The sequence below is a fragment of the Zalophus californianus genome, chromosome X (assembly GCF_009762305.2).
Source record: "Zalophus californianus isolate mZalCal1 chromosome X, mZalCal1.pri.v2, whole genome shotgun sequence".
Taxonomy (NCBI): domain Eukaryota; kingdom Metazoa; phylum Chordata; class Mammalia; order Carnivora; family Otariidae; genus Zalophus; species Zalophus californianus.
This window is the reverse complement of record NC_045612.1, coordinates 41,348,756-41,370,769: the sequence shown is the minus strand read 5'-3', so window position 1 is coordinate 41,370,769 and position 22,014 is coordinate 41,348,756. Positions and strand designations below refer to the sequence as shown.

At 36.0% G+C, this 22,014-nt stretch overlaps 1 protein-coding gene and 1 pseudogene across 2 annotated transcripts in view; one reads left to right on the top strand and one right to left on the bottom strand.

The window, feature by feature from the left end:
- The first annotated feature begins 1,279 nt into the window (after nt 1-1,279).
- RADX (RPA1 related single stranded DNA binding protein, X-linked) overlaps nt 1,280-22,014 on the top strand; it is an 88,741-nt gene continuing 68,006 nt past the window's right edge. The window contains exons 1-6 of one of the 2 annotated variants that reach the window (XM_027607506.1): nt 1,280-2,057; nt 10,740-10,882; nt 11,993-12,185; nt 20,643-20,751; nt 20,947-21,038; nt 21,146-21,268. In XM_027607506.1, the coding sequence (XP_027463307.1) occupies nt 1,415-2,057; nt 10,740-10,882; nt 11,993-12,185; nt 20,643-20,751; nt 20,947-21,038; nt 21,146-21,268 (1,303 nt within the window). In that variant the 5' untranslated portion in view covers nt 1,280-1,414. Of the gene's footprint in view, nt 2,058-10,739; nt 10,883-11,992; nt 12,186-20,642; nt 20,752-20,946; nt 21,039-21,145; nt 21,281-22,014 lie in introns of both variants that reach the window. The other variant, XM_027607505.1, reaches the window with a different exon arrangement.
- Nucleotides 17,644-18,721, bottom strand: LOC113930303 (annotated as a pseudogene).

The following is a 22,014-nucleotide window of genomic DNA, read 5'->3' as shown; positions in this document are numbered from 1 at the left end:
TAAAGCAGAGGCATGATTTGACAGGATTGACTCCAATTTTGAAAGACGTTCCCACTGTGGGTAAAATGCTAGCAAACAGCATCTCATGCTACCGAGAAATCATTCATGAAAGGAAGAGTTAATCAATGGAACAAACTTCATCCTTGTCTTATTTTAAGAAGTGGCCATAGCCACCCCAACCTTCAGCATCCATTAACCTGATCAGTCAGCAGCCATCAACACTGAGGCAACCAGCAAAATGATTAGGACTTGCTGAAAGCCCAGATTACAGTTACCATTTTTAGCAATATTCTTAAATTAAGGTACGTTCAATGTTCTTTTTAGCCATGATGCTATTGCACACTTTAATAGACTACAGTATAGTATAAACATAACTTTCTATGCATTGGGAAACCCAGAAATTCATTTGACTCGCTTTATGGCCATATTCACTTTATTGCAGTGGTCTAGAACCAAACCTGAAGTATCTCAGAAGTATGCCCGTATACCAGCACACCTGGGTACATATAACAAATGGCCTATTTTTAATTGGACTATTCTTATCAGCTTTTTCACTTTATAGTCATTCCGCATACATTCCTTGTAGTTTAGAAAAGCAGTTTCTGACATTCTATATCTTAGCTGTCTGTTAAGCCAGCTATAAAACCATAAGTACATTTTAAGAATTCTAACCTAAAGGCAGCTCTCTACCAAGCCAGTTCTATAATTTTCTGTTTTCATTTGCACTTAATCACTAATTCACCAACCCTGCACTCAGGGAGTCGCTACAGACAATTATGCTAATGCTCATAGCAATAGCAACTAACGTTTATGGAGGACTTTTTGGGCTAGGGACTTTCCTGAAGGCTTTGCATACATTATCCGGTTTTGTTCATACTATAGGAGACCTGTGGTATGGCATTAATGTATATTAATGAACTCTAATTTACTTTCTGTAGCTGGCCCAAGGCCCCAACCCCCCAACTCCTGAGCTAGGACTACTCATACCCCGCTTCCAGCCACTTCCTCTTTTCCATTGCCTCTCAGCACTCTCCTTTCTAGAAGAGCCACCAGTGCTCCTCCCCCTCCCTCTTGCGACGTTTTGGGAACCATGGCGACCAACGCTGTCCCTCCCCCTCCTCCTCCCCTGGCGACCCGGCTAGCACCAGGTGGGAGGATCTGCTACGTAACCGCGCGTGTAACTGCCTAGTAACAGTGCCCGCGAGCTGGAAGCGGGCCGAGAGAGGGGTGGGGCGAGAGAGCTGACGCCGGCACGCGGAACGTCTTTGCAGCCTCGCTTCGGGGGCGGAGCCTTATCAGTCAGCGGGAGCAGAGTAGCTAGCGATCGTCGCCCAAGCGCGCGGTTTCTTAGTCCTCAGCTTTGGACCGGGCAGCTTAGCTTTGAGGAGTGAAGACACTACGCAGTTACCCCACAATGTCTGGTGAGTTAGGTCAGCCTCAGGCCGGCCCCTCACATGCCGGGCTAGATTTTCCGAATCCTGAGAGAAATCGGGCTGGGGTCCCGGGAGGGGTGATCCGAAGGGCCGGTGCCCATGGGCGCAGGTCCTGGATCCAAAAGGTTCTTGAGCAGATAACGGATTCACCTCTGCAGTGGGTCACCCCGTCGGAGGTGGTGCCTGTCGCTGTGCTGGCCGTCCAGAGGTACCTGTTAGAGGATGAGCCACGCGACACGATACCCAAACCGCCCCTTTACTGTTATGATGTGACGATCTCGGACGGGGTGTACCAGGAGAAGTGCTACCTGGACCCCAGCCTGAACTTTCTCGTATATAAAAATATTCTTAAAGTTGGCATAGAAATGAAAATTTCCAGAGTCTCCTGTCTTTACAACGAGAAAAGATTAGGCCAGGGGATCCTGTGCATAGATAACGTCCACTGTGGGGAGACCCTGGAGGCTATTTCTCTAGAAACTCCGTTCAGAAATAGTGCGCACGAGGAGGTACCAGAGAGGCCTCTAAGAGGCGGGAAGAGTCATTACCTGGCCCTGTGGAATAACGAAGATCCATATGGAGATATTTGGTTAACCAACAAGCAACCCGAGGAACACAATTTTAACAGTAAGTAATGGGAGGGAATGATGGAGGGGTTAAAAAAAAATAGTTTTCGGGAGCTTGCGTTAGTGGGAAAGGAAAGGAGGGTGCATTGGTATTGTTCATTTCAAGCCGCGAGTGGGAATAAACAAATGCTCCTGGATGTCGAATTGGCGCTCCCTTAATGAAATTTGCACAGCCCGTGTCTTGCTTTGATTATTCAAGTGGCCATTCAGGAAGTGTCTGAATACATCTCAGATTTAATCTGGCATACCTACTTGGGTGTGCGTTTGCCTACGGTGGAATTATCTTATGTTTCATTCCCATTCACTTGTGGAAATAGTACTTTTCTATGTTGGTTGGCGAGTGTATAGATTTGAATTCGGCATAAAAGTCGTAAATATTTGTGGTTTTGCGTGTTGTAACCTTCATTCAAAAAAGGATGTTCCGTGATTTATTCCTTAATAATTTGCATTAATGAAACGCCATTTTTATGTCTTTGAGTGTAGCAGGTATGTAAATACTGCTTTTTTGAATGTGTGATTTTTGGGGACAGGCTTGGAATTTTCATTTTTATGTTTCTTGTTGCGTATCATGGACAATACTGACCTGAGAAGTTTAATTCTTCTGTACCAGAAGTAGGAAGTTAGCCTGAAAATGCCTGTTCGTCATCAGCAACTGCTGTAAAACATATTTAATCAGAGATGGAAGGGGAATGATAGTACTATAGGCATGTACGTATATGGAATGGGGACCAAATAAAACGCAAAAAGAAAAATAAAATAAAAGTGAAAGTACTCAAGGAAGAAAGATAATTTTCCACATTTACGGCTTTTCAGTTTTTTCTTTTTACATTGCAGTCATATTAGCTCATATATAGTCTTGCTGTGACGTGTATCAGCAACAGGCTTGAAAGTGAAAAGACAACGGGATCAAAAATATGCAGTTAAATTAATGTCCAGTTATAAGGGAAAAAAGATATTATAGAAATGTGTGGACAAGGATGACTTAAATAACTTAAGCTTTAAAAGCAAGATAGTCATTTCAGGGATGAAATAATGGAATGATTTTTATCTCAAGCATGGAATAAGGCGGCACTGCATTACTACTTTTAAGTGTTGATCATTTTTATATTTCAGATTGAATACATAAATGAAAAATTGGTGTCTAGAAGAATTAAGAGGGGAATAATAATTTGTAGAAATATATTTCATTTTTCTGACTATGAAAGTGATATCCATTATTGAACACATATTTTTATTACAAAAGGCAATGTCCATGTGCTAAAAAATCCAAACTATATTTAAAAGTATATTGTTGGCTAGCAAGAAAAAGAGCAGTAGACTGAAAAGCAAACACTTACTGAACACCTATGGGCAAGATAATATTAAAAGCACTTTATTTGTGTAAACATAAGAAAGTATATTGTATTAAAAAGGTAAGACCCAGGTATAGTAAAATTTTGATGACAAAATCTAGAAGTGGGTATATATTGGTGTTCTTTCAAGTTTGCTGTATGTTTAAAATTGTCAATAATAAAATGTTGGGGTGGAGTGAGAGACCCCTTTACCTCCTCCTCCTATGCCTTCAACTTTCCTCTCAAAACTCCAAAGATTCAACAGTTTGGTGTGTATCATTGAAAAAAAAAATTCTGTGGCGTGGCATGATTTGTTGTTTACACTTATCTCAAGCATCTTTAATGTACATCTGCACATACACACTTCCACAGTATGGGTATACCATAATTTATATAATCATGCCCATGTGAATGGGTAATTATCAATTTTAGGCAGTTACTGGTTTTTCAGGTTTAGATCCAGCACTGAACATCATTAGGATATACACATACTTGTTCTTTATGTTCAAGTATTTCTGTTAAATGGATAGATTCCTAGAAGTGAAATTGCTGGGTTAAAGAATATTTAAATTTTTTAATTTGATGGATATTGACACATCATCTTCTGAAAAGGTTTTACTAATTTACATTCCCACTAACATATGTATGAATGCCCATTTCCCCATATCGTACTAATTTTAAATTATATCTCTTGACTTTTCTGATTTCTTTGCTAATGGGTATTATTTGCTATATATTTCAAATGACATTCTCACACTCTGTCCCCTTTCTCTTAACATTGTTTATGGTGCATTTTTGTGCTTTTTTAAAACTTTTCTATTAAGGCATGATATGTACAAAGTGTTAAAGTCTTAAAAATACAGCTTAAAAATAAAACTTGAAACCATCCCCACCCCCACCCCCAGATCAAGGTACAGAACATTTTAAGCATCTCAAAAGTCTCCCTAATGCCCTCTCCTGGTCAATATCCTACTCCAAAGGTAACCAATACTGTGATCTAAAAGACAGCTTTTCAAAATGGAAGTTAGATCATGCCAATCCCCTGTCTAAATCTCTCCAGTGGCTCCCCTTTGCACTTAGACAACACTCCAGACCTCCTATCAGGGTGCGCAAGGCCCTGTGGTGTGGGCAAACTTTCTTTAAATGGCCAGATGGTAAATCTTTTTGCCTTTGTCGGTTGTATAGTCTCCAGTCACAGCTATTCAACTTGGCCAGAGTATAGCAAAAGCAGCCATAGGCAATATGTAAATTAATGGGTTTGGCTGTTTTATAGTAGAACTTTTTATTTACAAAACCTGGCAGCAAGCCAGATTTAGCTCAAGGGCTGTAGTTTACAGACCCCTGCCCTACCCCAGTCCCCTTACTCACCTCTCTAACCCTTCTCCTCCACCATTTTGTTTCCAGAATACGGGCCTTCTTTTTGATCTCAAACCTCCTTGCTCTTTCCTTCCTCTAGTATGTTGCTCCTGCTTTTTTCCTCTTTCTGGAAAGTTCCTTCCCATCTTCAGGTTTCAACTCGAATATATAAAACATGTTAGAAAAGGGTTGTTTAAATATGTATTCCCTCCCCATTTATTGTTATTGCATCACCATGGAAATGCCCTTCATAGGATTGATAACACTCTGAAATTATTATTTCTGTTGTTTTCTTTTTCCTCCCACTGATTTATAAGATCCATGAGGGCAAGGAGTCTGTTTTTTTTCACTGCTGTGAGGCATTTCTCCTATACCCAGAACAGTGTCTACCATGTAGTAGGCATTCAATAAGTGTTTGTTGAATAAAGGAATGCATAAAATAAATTACATTAATGGATTTTGTAATGTTGAGTCACTTTTATATCTCTACTTGGTCATGGTTGTTATATTTACATCTGTATATTTAAAGTGAATTTGTTCCATAGATTTTACTTTTTTAGGGGGTTACTATTTCAGCCCAATATTGTGATATCAGGTTAATTAATATTAGCGAGTAGAATGAGTTGGGAAACTTGCCTGTTTTTCTGTGCTTACAGAAATCATTTGTTCACTGAAGGTTTGGTAGAATTTACCCCTAAAACTATTTGAACCTGGGGCGGTGGTCCAGGATTGGGGGTTGAGTGAATGACTCCTTTTCAGTTTCTCATAGAAAAAGTAATGAAATCAATAACACTTCTTCTTGAGTCCATTTATGAGAGTTGGTATTTTACTAGGAAATCTCATTTCACCTAGATCTCAAAGTTGTATGCAGTAGTCTCTATTTTTTAAAATTTTAGTTTATATTTTTAAAATGTTTTAGTCTTGTTTCATCCTCTTTTACACTCCTAGTATTTATGTGTTTGCCCTTTTTTATGGTCAGCCTTGCCAGAGGCTTGTCTCTTTTATTAGTATTTAAAAAAAAACACTTTTAGCTTTACTAATTAAGTCTATATTGGGGAGATGTTTTCTACTTTATTAACACTATCTTTAATTTCTTGTATTTCCTTTGTTCATATATTTTTGTACTACCTTCTTAAGTTGAATGCTTGGTTCACTTATTTCCTTGTTTCTTTCTTCCAAAAGCGTTTAAAATTCCAAAATTTCCCATGGATACTGCTTTGGCTGCATACACTAGGTTTTGAAGTATAGAGATTTTATTTTTACCCATTTCTCATATTTTCTGATTTTAAATTTGAGTTCCTCTTTAACCCTCAAAATTTTAGAAAAAGCTTACTTATTATATATGAAGTCTATTATAACAAGTTTTTAAATTATTTTAAAGATTTTATTTATGTTGAGAGAGAGATCATAAGTGGGGGGCGGGGGGCAGATGGGAAGGGGCAGAGGGAGAGGGAGAAACGGACTCCCTACAGAGCAGGGAGCCCAGATGCAGAGCTCGATCCCAGGACCCCAGGATCATGACCTGAGCCAAAGGCAGCCACTTAGCCAACTGAGCCTCCCGGGTGCCCCTATAACAAGTTTTTTAAATTTTAATTAAAGTATTCCAGTTCTTATTTTAAATCGATTTTATTTGCCCATTTCTCTGAGAGGAATATTGGCTTCTCTTTATGACAGTGGTTTTGTTCATTTCTCTTTGTATTTCTAAAAGTTTTTTATTTAAATGTATAATGTATAAAGTTTTATAACATAGTAATATCTTGTTGGTGGATTTTTAACCTTTTATCAGTATGGAATTTTTTTGTCATTTTGTGCCTTGAATTCTATTTTGTCTTGATAGTACTATTTACTACTGCTGCTGTCTTTTAGTTGGCATTTTGGGCAGTGGTTCTCAAACATGAATGGACATCCATATCACTTCAAAAGTGGTTTTAAAATGCAGATTTCTGGGCCCCACCACCAGTTTCTGATTCAGTAGGTCTGTGGTAGGGCCCTAGAATTTGCATTTCTAAGTTCACTGGTACTAATGATGTTGGTGGTGCAAAGGCCACATCTTGAGAACTGACCTAGTGTATGTATCTTTGTCCATCCCTTTATTTCTATTTTGTTTTACATTTGTCTTTTTAAAGAAATACATAGCTAAGATTTTGGGGTTTTGACCCAAACCAATTCTTTTTCTTTTAAGAGATGGATTTAATCGAATTAAATTTAAAGTCATTAATGATGTTTTTGTACCTGTTCTCGCAGAACTACTTTATGTTTACTATACGGCATGCTTTATTATTATTTTTTTTTACTTTTGCAAGATTTAAATTTCTTTTTCTTCTAGTGCTTTAGAAGTTATACATTAATTTGTATTCTCCTAGAGGTTACCCTTAATGTTTCAACAAAATTATTTAAACTTTGATTTTTGTGTCAATCTCCAGAATTATTCACAAATTATAATATCTTCCTCTTGAACAATACAAGGTGTTTAGGACTCTACTTAGTCATGATACAATTTGGCATTTTGCTATATGGGTTTGAAAGTATTTGATTGAGGATATTTGCCATCATAAATGATTCGGATTTATGGGTTGTTTTTTTTCCTGTGTACTATTTTTGTCATAATTTTTCAGGATTTATCTATGTTTATAAAATTAATTGTTAGAACCTGGTGCCATTTTTAGAGGTCATTATTTGTGAACTTTTTCACTTTCTTCCATGGTTATTGACCTATTCCAGTTTTCTTCTGCTTAAGGCAATATTGATAATTCGTATTTTCCTAGATTATTAATTTCACTGATATTTTCAAGTTTAGTAATATATAATCACATATAATCATATTTTTCTCTAGGTTTATAGTTGATCACATTTCAAACATATTTTTGTTTTCTGTCTTCATGGTTGCACTTGTCAGAGGTCTACCTTTTCATTAATTTTTCCAGGAATTGTATTTAACAGTTCTATGTTTTTCTAATACATTATTTTCAGCTCTTTATTCCTTTTTGCATTCCTCAGATTTATTCTTTTGCAGTGGTTTTCATTGTATGGTTCAAGGACTTCTAGAGATGTCCCCAAGGCCTTTTCAAGGGATTCATATCAAAACTATTTTCATAATAATAATACTAAGACTTCATTTACCTTTTATCACTTTAATTCTCTGAAAGTATGCGTGGACTCTTCCAGAAGCTACAGGACATGTGACATTGAAACAGACTGAATGCCAAAGAAATATGAGTATCCAGCTGTCTTCTATTAAGCTAGACACTAAAAAGATTTACAAAAATATAAACCAGTGCCACTCTTCTCACTAGATTTTTTTGTTTTGGAAAATAGAGACATTTTTTCAAAAATATATATATATTTATATTATACATAATAGGTTTATTGTTTTTAAGGGAGTTAATGAATAATTTTTTATTTCTTAGTTTTACTTTATAATATGGCAAGTGTTGATAGATATTACCCACATAAATAAAAGCTTTTTGAGGTCTTCAGTAATTTTTAAGAATGTAAAGACTCCTGAGACCAGAAAGTTTGAGAATCACTGTTCCATAACTTGCTATCTAACATTTTATATTGAATATCTAGTTTATTTATTTTCATTCTTTCTTTTGAAAATGAACACATTTCTATGAATTTATACAGATTCTTCGTTGTCTGTGTATAGCCTGTAATTCCTTTTTGGATTTGAGGGATATGTATATTCTATGAAGTTTGTGAGTTAAAAACCCCACTGGGAAAACATTAACCAGGCAGATGTCTGATCAGAGCTAACTCTGTGGACTCAATTATAGTGGAAGCAGTGGCTTTTAGAACTCTGGTTTTACAAAAGCATATAACTCTTGAATTTATTCTAGTTAGTGAAAGCATATGTGCCTTCATTGACCAAGAGTGTTCCACGTACATTTCAGATAATTCAGAACTGATCCAAAATTCGTCTGACCTAATTAAAAAGGAAATCAGTTATGTCAGAGAAAATATTAGGACCTATGATTCTGAGCTATTAATGTTTTGGAAGAATATAGAAGGAAAATTATACAAGATATCTGAAGACTAAAAATAGTATGTTTTTTATGATACAGGTGTAACTACGACATTCCACTTAAATTCTTATTAAAAAGAAATTACAAATATGGTTTTCATATCAAAATGTTGAGTAGGTGATGCATTATGTAAATTAAAATAAGTGGGAGATATCTTGTGAAATGAAATACTGGAATAAATACAAATTCAGGTTTTAAAAGTTGGGATTGGACTATGAGAGAGCAAAATGTAGATGGAATTGCAGATGGAACCTCTCTTAACCCAAGGAAGAATAAAATAAAAAATACAAGTTAATCTTTTAAAGATGGTGAATAGCTTTTAAGCAGTTTTTGTATTTGCCAGCAGGCATGGAGATTAAAATTTCAAAGTAAATTATATGACATATGAGAAGATAATGAGTACTATGTAGAAAAATAAGATGGGACAGGGCATAAGAAAAGGGATCGGTTTTCAATAGGGTAGTAAGGGATAACATCACTGAGAAAGTGACCTTTGAGCAAAACTTGAAGGAGAGGAGGAGGGAAGTCACTCTGGTATCTAAGAAGACATTCCAGACAGAGGGAACAGTAAGTGCAAAGGCCCTGGTACAGGACTATGTCTGACATGTTTGGGAAATATAGAACTTACACATATAAAACAATGGTGAGGGCAATACAGAAATATGTCATAAAACAATTCTATAAATTAAACATGTAAGTGCTTGGTGGTGGGAAAATATTCCGTGGCATTGAGTTTTTCCCACAAAATTTCTTAAGGGAGACGAGTTTATTGAAGTATAATTAACATACAATGTTATATTGGCTTCAGGTGTACAATATAATGATTTAACTATACATTTCTCAGTGCTGATCAGAATATGTGTTCTTTTAATCCCCTTTATCTGTTTCACCCATCCCGCCACCCAGGGGGAGATGAGTTTAGATCCAAGTCTTTCAGGAAGTAATTACCCAGTTTGACAAGGCAGAGGACATTCAAGATGGAATAGTATATTAGTTAATATAAGTATTTACCTTTGTGCCAGGCACATAGTAAGGCATATTTATGTATTAGCTATTTTTTTTAGAGAAAGAGAATGCATGCGCGTGAGAGAGTTGGAAAGGTGGTAGGCAGAAGGAGAGAAAAAATCTTAAACAGGTTAAGCAGGCTCTCCACACCCAGCGACCCTGAGATCATGACCTGAGCCGAAATCAAGAGTTGGCCACTTGAGATTAAGAATTCCTCATATGAGGGTTGCTGGAGTGGTGGGGGTTGGGAGGGATGGGGTGGCTGGGTGATCGACATTGGGGAGGGTATGTGCTATGGTGAGCGCTGTGAATTGTGCAAGACTGTTGAATCACAGATCTGTACCTCTGAAACAAATAATGCAATATATGTTAAGAAAAAGAAGAAGAAGATAGCAGGAGGGGAAGAATGAAGGGGGGTAAATCGGAGGGGGAGAGGAACCATGAGAGACGATGGACTCTGAAAGACAAACTGAGGGTTCTGGGGGGGGATGGGTTAGCCTGGTGATGGATATTAAAGAGGACACGTTCTGTGTAGAGCACTGGGTGTTATGCACAAACAATGAATCATGGAACACTACATCAAAAACTAATGATGTAATATATGGTGATTAACATAACAATTAAAAATTTTTAAAAAATAAAGCAATTGTATGAGAAAAATATTTCTTCCATAAAAAAAAACTAATGATGTAATGTATGGTGATTAACATAACAATAAAAAATTTAAAGAAATAAAAGAGTTGGCCACTTAACTGACTGAGCCACCCAGGAACCCCTATATATTAGCTATTATTATTAAGGATAGCATGTATTATTAAGTTTTGTATGTGAGAAGTATATAGACTGGCTTAGCTGGTGAGTAGGAGTTGCTTTGGGGATGATCTAGCTACCATTTTTAAATTACAGTTTTTAAATTACATGACATATTAAGTAGGATTTTTTTTCTATCCTATCTTTTTATTCTAGATACCAAAATAATTTCCCTGTCTCACCTTGAAATGACTTGGGCTAACAGAAGGAATTTTCCTGCATTGCTTGTGAGAATCTTGCATAAATCGAAACTGCGATACTATGGAAAACCTGATAAAAAGATGATTGAGCCGTACCAGGTATAAGTAATGAAAAGAGATTACATGTTCATGTAATAGTTATAGATTATAGCTTATAGACCTGACTCCATATTAGGATAATTTATGTTCAAATAATATTTTATAAGTTTAATGTAATAATTTTTAAAACATACATACATGTCTTTTTCAAGGTATTTTTCTATGTAACTTCTTATACAAAAAGAAATTCTTTCTGTATTGGTACCTTGTAGTTCTGATTCAGCTGGTCTCCTCCATACTTTTTTCTGTATCTTCAACCTTTTCTTCTCTTGTGCTTTCTACACCAGCATAGAGACATACTCTAGTCTTTCATTTTAAAAAAATACAAAAATCTTTGACCTCAGGACTCCTCTCTTCTTCTCTTCTGGCAAGCTCCTTGGAGAAATAGTCTCTGCTAGGTGTTTTCACTTTCTTACCTCCCATTTACTTTCCAACACAATTAGTTTGACTTTTTTCTTCAGCTGGTCACTCACTAGAGACCTTCTCATTGTCAAATCTAGCTGATACTTTTCTGTTATCTTGACTCTCGGTGCCATCAAATGTCAATGAGAACTACCTTCTTGATTTCTGTCCTGTTTGGTTTCTTATTTAACATTTTACCATTTTTTCATGTGTTATGAAGAATTATTTTAGGTGTTTTATTAAGCTTTCATTATAACAGTTATACATACTTTGAGGGAATTTGGGAAATGCAGAAAGCTATATAAATAAAACTGGTAAGTAATATCACCCCAAATTCTACCAGAGCCACTATTAATATCCAAGCGTTTTATTCCCTTTTTTGTATGTATATATCATGTCTGCGTATATACATAACATATATATGCACATATCTCACATCTATGTGTATATGTACGCATATCCTATATTGCATGACTATGTCATATATTATCTTTCAAAATGGAAATCATATTGTACGTATAATTTTGTATCACTTAACATTTCCTTAAGTATTTTCTATCACTAAAACTCATAACTTTTCATAGTTACAGATTGTATCATAACTTATGCAGTCATTCCCCTATAGTTTTGCTTTCTTGTTCTTAAAATGAGAATGCCCTGAGATAAAAGTAACAAATATGCATGTGCTTTTTCACTCTTTTTTTCTAGACCTTTTTAGAAGTTGCTGACAGTTCAGGCACGGTGTCTGTGATTATGTGGAATGCCCTGTGTCCTGAATGGTATAAAAGTTTGCGGGTTGGTTTAGTTCTTCTGCTTCAGGATTATTCTGTTAAAAAGAGCTATCCATTCAGGATGCAGCCTCTGCCTGTGGATCCACAGATCAAACTAATTTCTACAATGGGTTAAGTATTCGATAAATGTATTGTTTTATGGCTATTTTGTTTGTATAAATTTGCAAAGTACCATATCAGCCAAAGGCTTCTAAAAATTGCTGAATCTGTTAGAACCTGGGGAACTTTTAATTTCCTGTATCTATACAAATTTTAAGCAATCGCTTAATAAATTATTTATTATTGCATTTATTAAGAAGAAATAGTATGAGATTTTTTTTAAGATTTTATTTATTTATTCATGAGAGACAGACAGAGAGAGAGAGAGAGGCAGAGGGAGAAGCAGGCTCCCAAGGAGCAGGGAGCCCGATGCAGAACTCGATCCCAGGACCCTGGGATCATGACCTGAGCTGAAGGCAGACGCTTAACCATCTGAGCCACCCAGGTGCCGAGTATGAGATATTTATTGTTGATTAATGAATGAGCTCCACTTAGGATGTACTTATTTTTGTTCTATTTTTTGTATTATAATACTAAATTAATGACGAATATACTTTTCTGTTACTGTAAGGTGCTATTCAAAAAGGCTTTTGTCGGCATTTTATTTTGAAATAATTTCAAACTTAGGTAAAAGTTGAAAGAATAATACAAAGAACTCCATATACCCTTTACACAGATTCAACAGTTGTTAACATTTACCTTTACTTTATCATTCCCCACCTCTCTCTATATATATATTTGTCCTCTGAAACATTTGAGAGTAAGTGGCAGCCATCACACATACCCCTTTATTTCAAAACACTTCAGTAATATTTCAGTGTGTATTTCCTAAGAACAGGAACATTCTATTCTATAATCACAGTACAGTTATCAAAATCAGGAAATTTAAAATTGATAAATTGCTGTTATCTAGCCTGCAGTCGGTATTCAAATGCAACTGAATTGCTGCAATTTTGAAAAGGCTTTTCCTAATTAGTATTGAAATCAAAGTTTTGACATCTTGGCATCATGCTAAATATTTTTGGAGCATTACAATTATTAAGTGGTTGTTTTCAGATGTGGATATGAATTTTTTGCCTTTCCATTTTTCAAAATGGTAGATTATATTACTCAAGTTTAAGTATTGTTTTGGCTCATACTAGTTTTATACTGGACCTGTAATTCTATGTATTTTAAATTCCCTACTAATACATTAAGCTTAATTACTTGGAGAATGTGCAGATAATATGGCCTTTGTTCACTGTTTCCTTAAATATATGTTTATTTACAAAAATCTCATATGATTCTTTATTAAAATCTTAAGGATTTGGTAGACATCAATCATGTCTTGCTGGATGAATAAGTCATTACCTAGTAGTTTAGTACAATTAGTCCATTATCTCATTGCTCTTTATTATAGAAAGGTAAGAAATTAAACTGATATTGATGTTGGGACTTGAGAATACAGGAAAAAACTGGCAAAAAGAAGCTAATTCGCAACATGTATTATTATGTCTGTCAATTTGTAAATTCTTTCCACAACCAAGCATATCTAGGTGGAAAAAAATGCTTTAGTAAAAATTGAGACATTTGTCAATAACAGATAAGGTAAGTAAATTTGTTGATGTCACTTAATCACTGGCACAGTGAAAAGTAAAACCTAGTTTTTCTGACCCCTAACCTAGTGTTCTTTTTATGAGATACACTGTTTTTCTGGTATAAAGAGAATTCATTTAAATCACAATTTTTACATGGCTGTGGGCAAATCTAGAAATGTGTCTGGTATTAATAGCTGTTTCTAAACCTTAAAAACATATGGAAAGTAGAACAATAGATAGCATGTGGTCAATAGATAAACAGCTACTAAAACGTAACACTGAAACTGAATCAAGCAGTATACTACCTCTGCTATACACAATTACAGGGCCAGATTTTCATAATGGAAACTCCCTTTAGATGTGAGAGGCTATTTATACTCTCAGGTAAATAATTGCAAATATAGAAATTATTTTTTTAAATGAGAGGCTTAGATGAGGATATATTGAAAATGTTTCTTTTAGTCTTTAAAACAGTTTTACTTTTTATCAGTGTTAGCATCAGTCTCCTTTATCCCAGACCTTTTTAATAAGGAATGGAACTTTTTCCCTCTTTATCAGGGGTCAGCGAGCTATTTCTATAAAGGCAATATAGTTTCTGTCATAAGTACAGAGCTCTGCCTTTATAGAGTGAAAGCAAACAGAGATAATATGTAAGGAATGGGCATGGCTGTGTTACAGTGAAACTTTATTTGCAAAAACAAGCAACCATCTGCAGGCTATAGTTTGCTGAGCCTACACATATATGCAGAGCTCAACCCTGGCTGGACATTAGTATCGCTTGGGGAGCCTGAAAGAACCATAGGCATGCCAGGTTCAGAGATTTTGATTTAGTTACTCTGAGGAGGGAACCAAGACATTGATGTGCCTTTAAAAATCCTCAGGCGATTCTAATGTACAGCTAGAGTTGAGAACTACTGCCTTATGATCTTTAAAAAGCTCAAATGGATTAATGATCTTTGGAAGGGAAATAACAGTTTTGTAAACCATGCTCGACACAAGAGATACAAAGGTAAGTAATACAGAGTTCTACCCTTAAAAAAAAAATTTAGTCGAACAGGGTAATATATTACACTGTATGTTAACTAACCAGAATTTAAATAAAAACTTGAGAAAAAAATAGTCTAATGGTACAGATCACTAAGATGAACAGATTACAATAAAATGAAGGATTAATGACAGTAAAAATAAGATGTGATGAACAAAAGGGGAGAGGAAATAAACAGAAATGTAGTTGAAGAAAGAATGAATGGTCAGGAGAATGGGAGAATGAGTTGGAGAGAAGAAAGTGTGAGTGGGGTTTACAAATAATACCAGGGTAGTTTAAATGTTATGAGTAGGATATATGAGAAAGAGTATATATTGGGGGCCAGGGTTGGTCAGTAAGGGAATAAGGGTTTGTGGTACCATCACTGCCTTCTAGGTATTGATGTTGAAAGACAAAACTATTGGGGTAATTGATCTTGATTTATTTTTTCATATTTACATGTGTAGTTCCAAGTTATAGACACTAAGATATAATTTTTTAAAGACCAAATAAATGGAAGCCTATAAAAGTGAAAATTCTCTTGTAAAACATAGGACATATTTGCTAGTAATGTATGGTTTTGTATATTGTCATTTGGCATATAATTCTGTCCTACCTTTTATCAAATAGTATTCAGCTAGCATCCCAAATAAACATTTTAAAATCTTGAGATTTTTCAGACTGTATTGAATAGTACCCATTGAGGTAATAGCATCAAGTATCTGCGGTTTTGGTGGGAAGGGGCTATTTATTTCATTCAAAATCTTAGCATTTGGGAGCTGGAAGGGAACTTAAATGTAATCAGGTAACTATGACTATGAAAGTACTTTGTAAAATGCAAACTATTTTGTAGGTGCAAGGTAATGTCATGTCATGTAATACAAACTTTCCTCACTTATATATGAAAAGACTGAAACTCTTAAAGGTAAAGTGAATTTTCTAATCACATGGCTGCTGATAGGCAAGATGAGAAATCAAGTATCTTCATCCTAGGTTTTTGTTTTTGTTTTGTTTTGTTTTGAGACAGACAGAGAGCATGCTTGAATGTGGGGGGGTGGGGAGGGGCAGAGGGAGAGAGAGAATTCCAAGCAGACTCCACACCCAGCACAGAGCCTGATGCAGGGCTTGATCCCAGGACCCTGAGATCATGACCCAAGCCGAAATCAAGAGCTGGATGCCCAACTGACTGAACCACCCAGGCGCCCCCTCTTCATCCTGTTTTAATCTTTGTTTGCTAAACAGCAAATTCTTAGAAAATATTACCTACTGCATAAAAGGGGATAGAAAGCCGTCTAAATAAATAGAGAAATATCCCATGTTCCCAGGTAGGAAATCAGTCTCAATTTCATAAGTATGTCAAGTACCCCCAAACTGATCAGCAGATTCAGTGCTCTTCTGTAAGATTTTTTTTTTTCCAGAACTGACAAACTGACTCAAATTTATATGGAGGCACATAATTATAGAGACTAGTCAAGACAGTTCTGAAGAAAATAGGGGGCTGTCGAGGGGGTAAAGACTTCTCCTACAAATGTCATGAGTTATTATAAAAAAATTATGACCATGTAATATAGGTATAGGTATGGACAAACTGACCAGTAAATCACAATATGATCGAGAAATAGCCCTAAACACACAAAAATTTGATATGACAGTTGTGCTATACAGATCATCAAGGAAGGAAGAACTATTCAGTAAATAGTATTGGAAAAAAATAATTACATACTTGAGAAAAAAAATGACATTATATCCCTATCTTACACCGTATAAAAAGTCAACTCCAGATATAGCGAATGTAAAAGGCAAAACTTTTAAAAGAACATATAGAGAAATAGGCATTTGACCTTGGATTAAGGAAGGATTTCTTGGCTAGGACACAGGAAATAGCATTTGTAAATGAATGATTAAGAAACCCAACTTACATTGAAATATTTTTTTTGGTTTCAATTTATCTTTTTATTATAACATGAACTAAATTTAAGAAATTAGTCTTTTGACTTTATTTCCCAGAGTTGTTGGATCTAAATGACAATATAACTCATTATGAAAATATACTGAAAAATACAAGAGCTGATGTAAAATGGTAATCAAGGTTCCAGGTATCAAGGGATTAGAGAAAGTGAAGAATGAAACCAGTCAGGCTGCAGCCTGATAGACGCAGGTTGCGCTGGTTTAGCAAGGTGCCATCAGGGAATAGGAAGATCATCAAATGTGTGGTGATAAGTCACAGCATGAGAAACATCTCCATCAGGCAACTTCCTACCCTTTTTTGTTGGGTAAATTGAGTTTTTCTTCATTTAATAACTTAGGATTCTCTTAAACTAACATTTCAAAATTAAAATAATTCATCAAACAGGATTCATTTTTATAGGTAAAGTAAATCACAGGATAATGTATTAAGAAGATTTTGTTCCTTTTTAAATCAGAAAGCCTTCAAGTGGTCAGGGATTGATGGAGTGCGGATGACAAATGTACATTTCAGATTTTCATCACCAATGAAAAAATAAAGCATTTTTATAGACTTAAAACTGTAGTGCATTTAGATTTTGGTGAAGGAAAATTTAAAGTACCTCTACAATAATACAATGTTAATAGAAATTGGCCATGTACTGAGGTCATTTTAAAAGATTGTCTCTAGAGGACATTTTTTGAGAACAGTGCTTTTTCAGACACATTCTGATATTCAAATTCACTTTATAGCACAATTATAGATTAACCTTTTAATTACATTTTTTTAAAGATTTTATTTATTTGTCAGAGAGAGAGAGTGCACACAAGCAGGGGAAGCTGCAGGCAGAGGGAGAAGCAGACTCCCCCCCTGAAGAGGGAGCCCAATGCAGGGCTTGATCCTAGGACCCTGGGATCATGACCTGAGCCAAAGGAAGACGCTTAACTGACTGAGCCACCCAGGCGTCCCTAATTACATTTTTCTTAAAAAGCTGTGAGATTTCTGTTTCTTTGGGAGATATTTTCACCACTGTGTTGTTCAGTTCCACAGGTTTAGCTTTCTTCATTATTATTAAGAACTTCATACATGTTAGAGAGATTGCTGTTCATTGCTTTCTCGTCTTTTCAAAAAGAGACAGGGAGACTTGGTAGACTAAGGCTGACGTCTTTAAAGGCATGCAACAAGAATATTCCCACAATGATTGTTAAGAAGTCACTCAAAGTACCAATGACATCATCAATAGGCTTATCTTGCCACTCCTTAAAAAGAAGAGCTGAACAAGTTAAAACTGATGTTGTGAAGAATAGGTAATATATTGGAGTCATAATGGAAGTGTTGAATATATCCAGGGCCCTGTTCAGGCAATTAATCTGTGTGCTCGCTCAGACTGTAAGGCTCAGCAGCAGGATCTCGGCCAGGGAATGTTGCAGCACAGGCTTTCCAGCAAACAGTTCTTTGATAGCAATGCCCAGGCCCTTAACACAGGAGACTGAAAACGCTCCGATTACAGAGCAGATTGTTATGTACACAAGAATGTTTGTCCATAGCGAGGTCCCACTACGAAGATTAATATCAATGACATAATGACCACAAGTGTTGCAAAGACCACAAAACCTGGATCTCCCTGCTTGTGAGACATTTCAAGTCTCGATCTCCTCTTCTTTTGGAGCATGAATGACCATAACTGTAGATCCTAGAATACTTAACCAAACATCCATTTTTCCCATGAAGATTAAGTCTCTCATTTAGAAAGTATGAAGAAGGAATGGCACTTACGAGGATGCTGAGAGGTCCTATTAGAGTCGCTAGGGTGGCTGGTGCAAAGGCATATGCAACAAGGTTGGCCACCCCACCTGCTCCCGTTGATAGCAATCCAGCCCACCACAACCATTCTTGAAGATACGCATGGCCACCTTGACCTGCTCTCATGGAGCCTTTCCTGGCAAGTCACAGAAGACTTTTTTTTTTTTTCCAAATGAAACTCCCGCCAATGAAAATGCTAGAGCTCATAGCCATTCCCAAACCAATGTAAAAGTCCTATTTTCCATGCTCCCGGATCATTTTTTACCAAAGTTCTTGTGAGTCACAACAGACAAACCACTGGTGCTGGAGGCAGGATTATGCAATCTTCAAATATGTAAGTTTAATATGATCTCTCTTATGAAAAAAAAGGCTGGAAGCGGTTAGAGATGACTTATTCATTCTCATTTCCTTGTAAATAATACTGTTTATTCTCATTTTAAGTTTTATACCCTGGCAGAGTAGCTCCAGCTCCACTTGGAGGTCGGCCATGCGGCTTCCCCATGTGGTGTCCCCTCCACTATCTGGCCCTGGCCCTGGTCACCTCTGCTCACAGGCCCACGCAGACCTCATAGGCGGCCGCCCCTTGAGCTGGGGTGAGGTCAGGGGAGGGTAGCACCTTCATCTCAGTACCGAAGGAGATGAGAGCATCTGGGGCTGCCACCTCCTCCATGGGGGAGTGTAGAGGGGAACCTACCCCCCACGACCTGTGACCCCCCGCTACCCCTACATTGAAATTAACTTCTTTTCATCAAAAGACACCATAAAAAGAACAAAAAGCAATGCACACATGGGTGAATATATTTGCAATAATATAGTCAACAAAGTATTAGTATCCAATATATATAAAGAAGTCCTTCAAATAAATAAAAAACAGGGGCACTTGGGTGGCTCAGTGGTTAAGCAGTTAAATGTCTTGGGGAGCCTAGGGTTGGAGCCCAGTGTCTGCCTCCCTGCTCAGCAGGGAGTCTGCTTCTCCCTCTGCCTCTCCCCCTGCTTGTGTTCTCTCTCTCTCTCAAATAAGTAAATAAAATCTTAAAAAAATAAGATAAAAATTCAGTAAAAAAGTGGGCAAAAGACACAAGCAGGTATTTCACAAAAGAGGGTGCATGAGGGGCTCATGGGTGGTGCAATTGGTTAAACGTCCAACGCTTGATTTTGGCTCAGGTTAGGATCTCAAGGTCATGAGATCAAGTCCTGCTTCCAGCTCCATGCTCAGTGCAGAGTCGATTTATAAGACTCTCTCTCCCTCTCCCTTTGCCCTTCTTCCCCACTCTCTCTCTCTAAAATAAAAATAAATCTTTAAAAAAAATTAAAGATGATGCATGGATGAATCATAAATATATGAAATGTTATTCAACATAATTAGTAATAAGAGAAGTACAAATGAAGACCACAACAAATTGTCATTTTGTGTCACTAAATTGACAAAAAATAAATTTGGTAGTAGCGAAGTTTGGAGAGGATGCTGATCAATGGGAATTCCTACACATTGTTGGTAGAACTATAAATAGGTTAATTACTTGAAAATAGTTTAGAATTAGCCTGTAGAGTGGAACTTTTGTACATTGTACAATCCAGGGTTTCCTTCCTGGGTATAATGCCCTAGAACAATTTTGCCTGGGTGCACAGGGAGATATGTACAAAAAGTTCATAGTGACCCTGTTTGTAATAGCAAAAACAGGAAATAATCCAGATGTCCATAAACACGATAATGGGTAAACAAAATTGTAATATATCAACACCCTGGAACATTGTTCAGCAGTGGGAATAAGAAAAAAAAAGCACTCCATGCAGGTACATGGGTGAATTTTAGGACCATAATGTTGAGTGAAAAGGGTAGCCCTAGAACACTGAATATGGTATGAGTTCATCCATATAAAGTTAAACAAAACAAACAGTATTTTGTTTGGGCAAAAACATATAAATGACAAAAACCTTTTTTTAATTAAGAAAAATGATAAAACACAAAATCTAAGAAATGGCTAACCTTTGGTCAAGAGATAAGTAGATATGATAATGTAGGAATAAGTAGAAGAAAGCTATTGATAATGGTCTAGTTCTTAGGATTAGTGGTGGGCTCAAAAGAGTTCAGTCTAATATTTTGCTGTGTAATTTGTGCACATGTATATTCTTTTATCTGTATTAAATGTCACATTAAAGTAATATATTTGTTTTTCAGAAATCTGCCTGAACCTTCGAGATCCTCCAACTAACATAATTATCATTCCAGAAAAGCAGGTGAAACCTGAATGGAGATTGCCAAAATTAAATCACCGCTTTATCACAAGGTAGAATACTCGTGTAAAATACCTTAAATATTTTAATTTTTGACTTTAGCCACTGAAACAGTATATTATTATTGCTCAAAATCTACCCCAAATTATGCAGTATCAATTATATAGATATATATTTTCACAATCATAATTTTAGAATGCTTCTTCACTGTTTAAAGATATAATATTTAACAATTTTGCTTTTTTTAGGTCAGAACTGGATGATATGCCAGAAAATCACATCTGTGATGTTATTGGCATTTTAGTTTTTGTAGGAAGGGTCCAGCGGTCAAAAAAGAAAGGTAAGCTTTTAATATTGAAAGCCATAAAAAATATTTTGGTGAATAGTTCTGTGCTCATATATGCATAATTGTTTACCTTCATTTATTCTAATATCCTATCCATATAGAAAACCGTGAAGATTTTTGGTCATATCGTTGGATTCACATCGCTGATGGGACTTCAGAACAGCCATTTATAGTGGAGCTGTTTTCTACATCTCAGCCAGAAATCTTTGAGAATATTTACCCAAGTACTCAATCCAGTATTTGCATCTTTTTATTTTTGGAAGTGGGGGCATTAACTTTAAATGTTAAAGTGTGTACTGATTTACAGGGTGGCATGATACAGAGTTAGCAAATTCAAGCAGTGTGATAGCATGTTTAAATTGTTTCTGTATTAATATTATATTTGGTATTACAGATACTAACCACCTTCTGGTTGTCTAGTCAGAATTAATTTGGGATTGAAACCAGTTTTTCAGAAAACAGGTGCTCTTATCAATTCTCATTATTAGCATTTCAGGCATAAAAGCTTAACATTCAGTGAAACTAAAACATAGGCAATCAGTTCCCTTTGAATCCATTTTGAAATTGAGCTAAGTAGACCACAAAAAAGACAATGAAGACTTTACTAATATCGAATTAACTGGTAGAGGATTGACAGACTGTGTAATTAAATAATGACAGTGGTAAGTATGATTTCATGTGAGTATTAAATTAATATTACACTGGCAATGTTATACCAGCTGGTCAATATCTTGGTTACTTTGGTGTTGACCTTTCCCCCTTGTATTTATTCAGATACAGAGGTATTTTGCCCACTAACTTTATTCATTTGAAAACATTTTAAGGTATGCTTCAGATCTATTATGATAAGAAAAAAGTATATTTAATACTTTTTAACAACTTCAGTGAATTTTTCCTTATACCAACTTGTACTGCTACAAAACTATAGCTGCAGTGTGTTATTTCACTATTTTTTCAAATGATTATATGA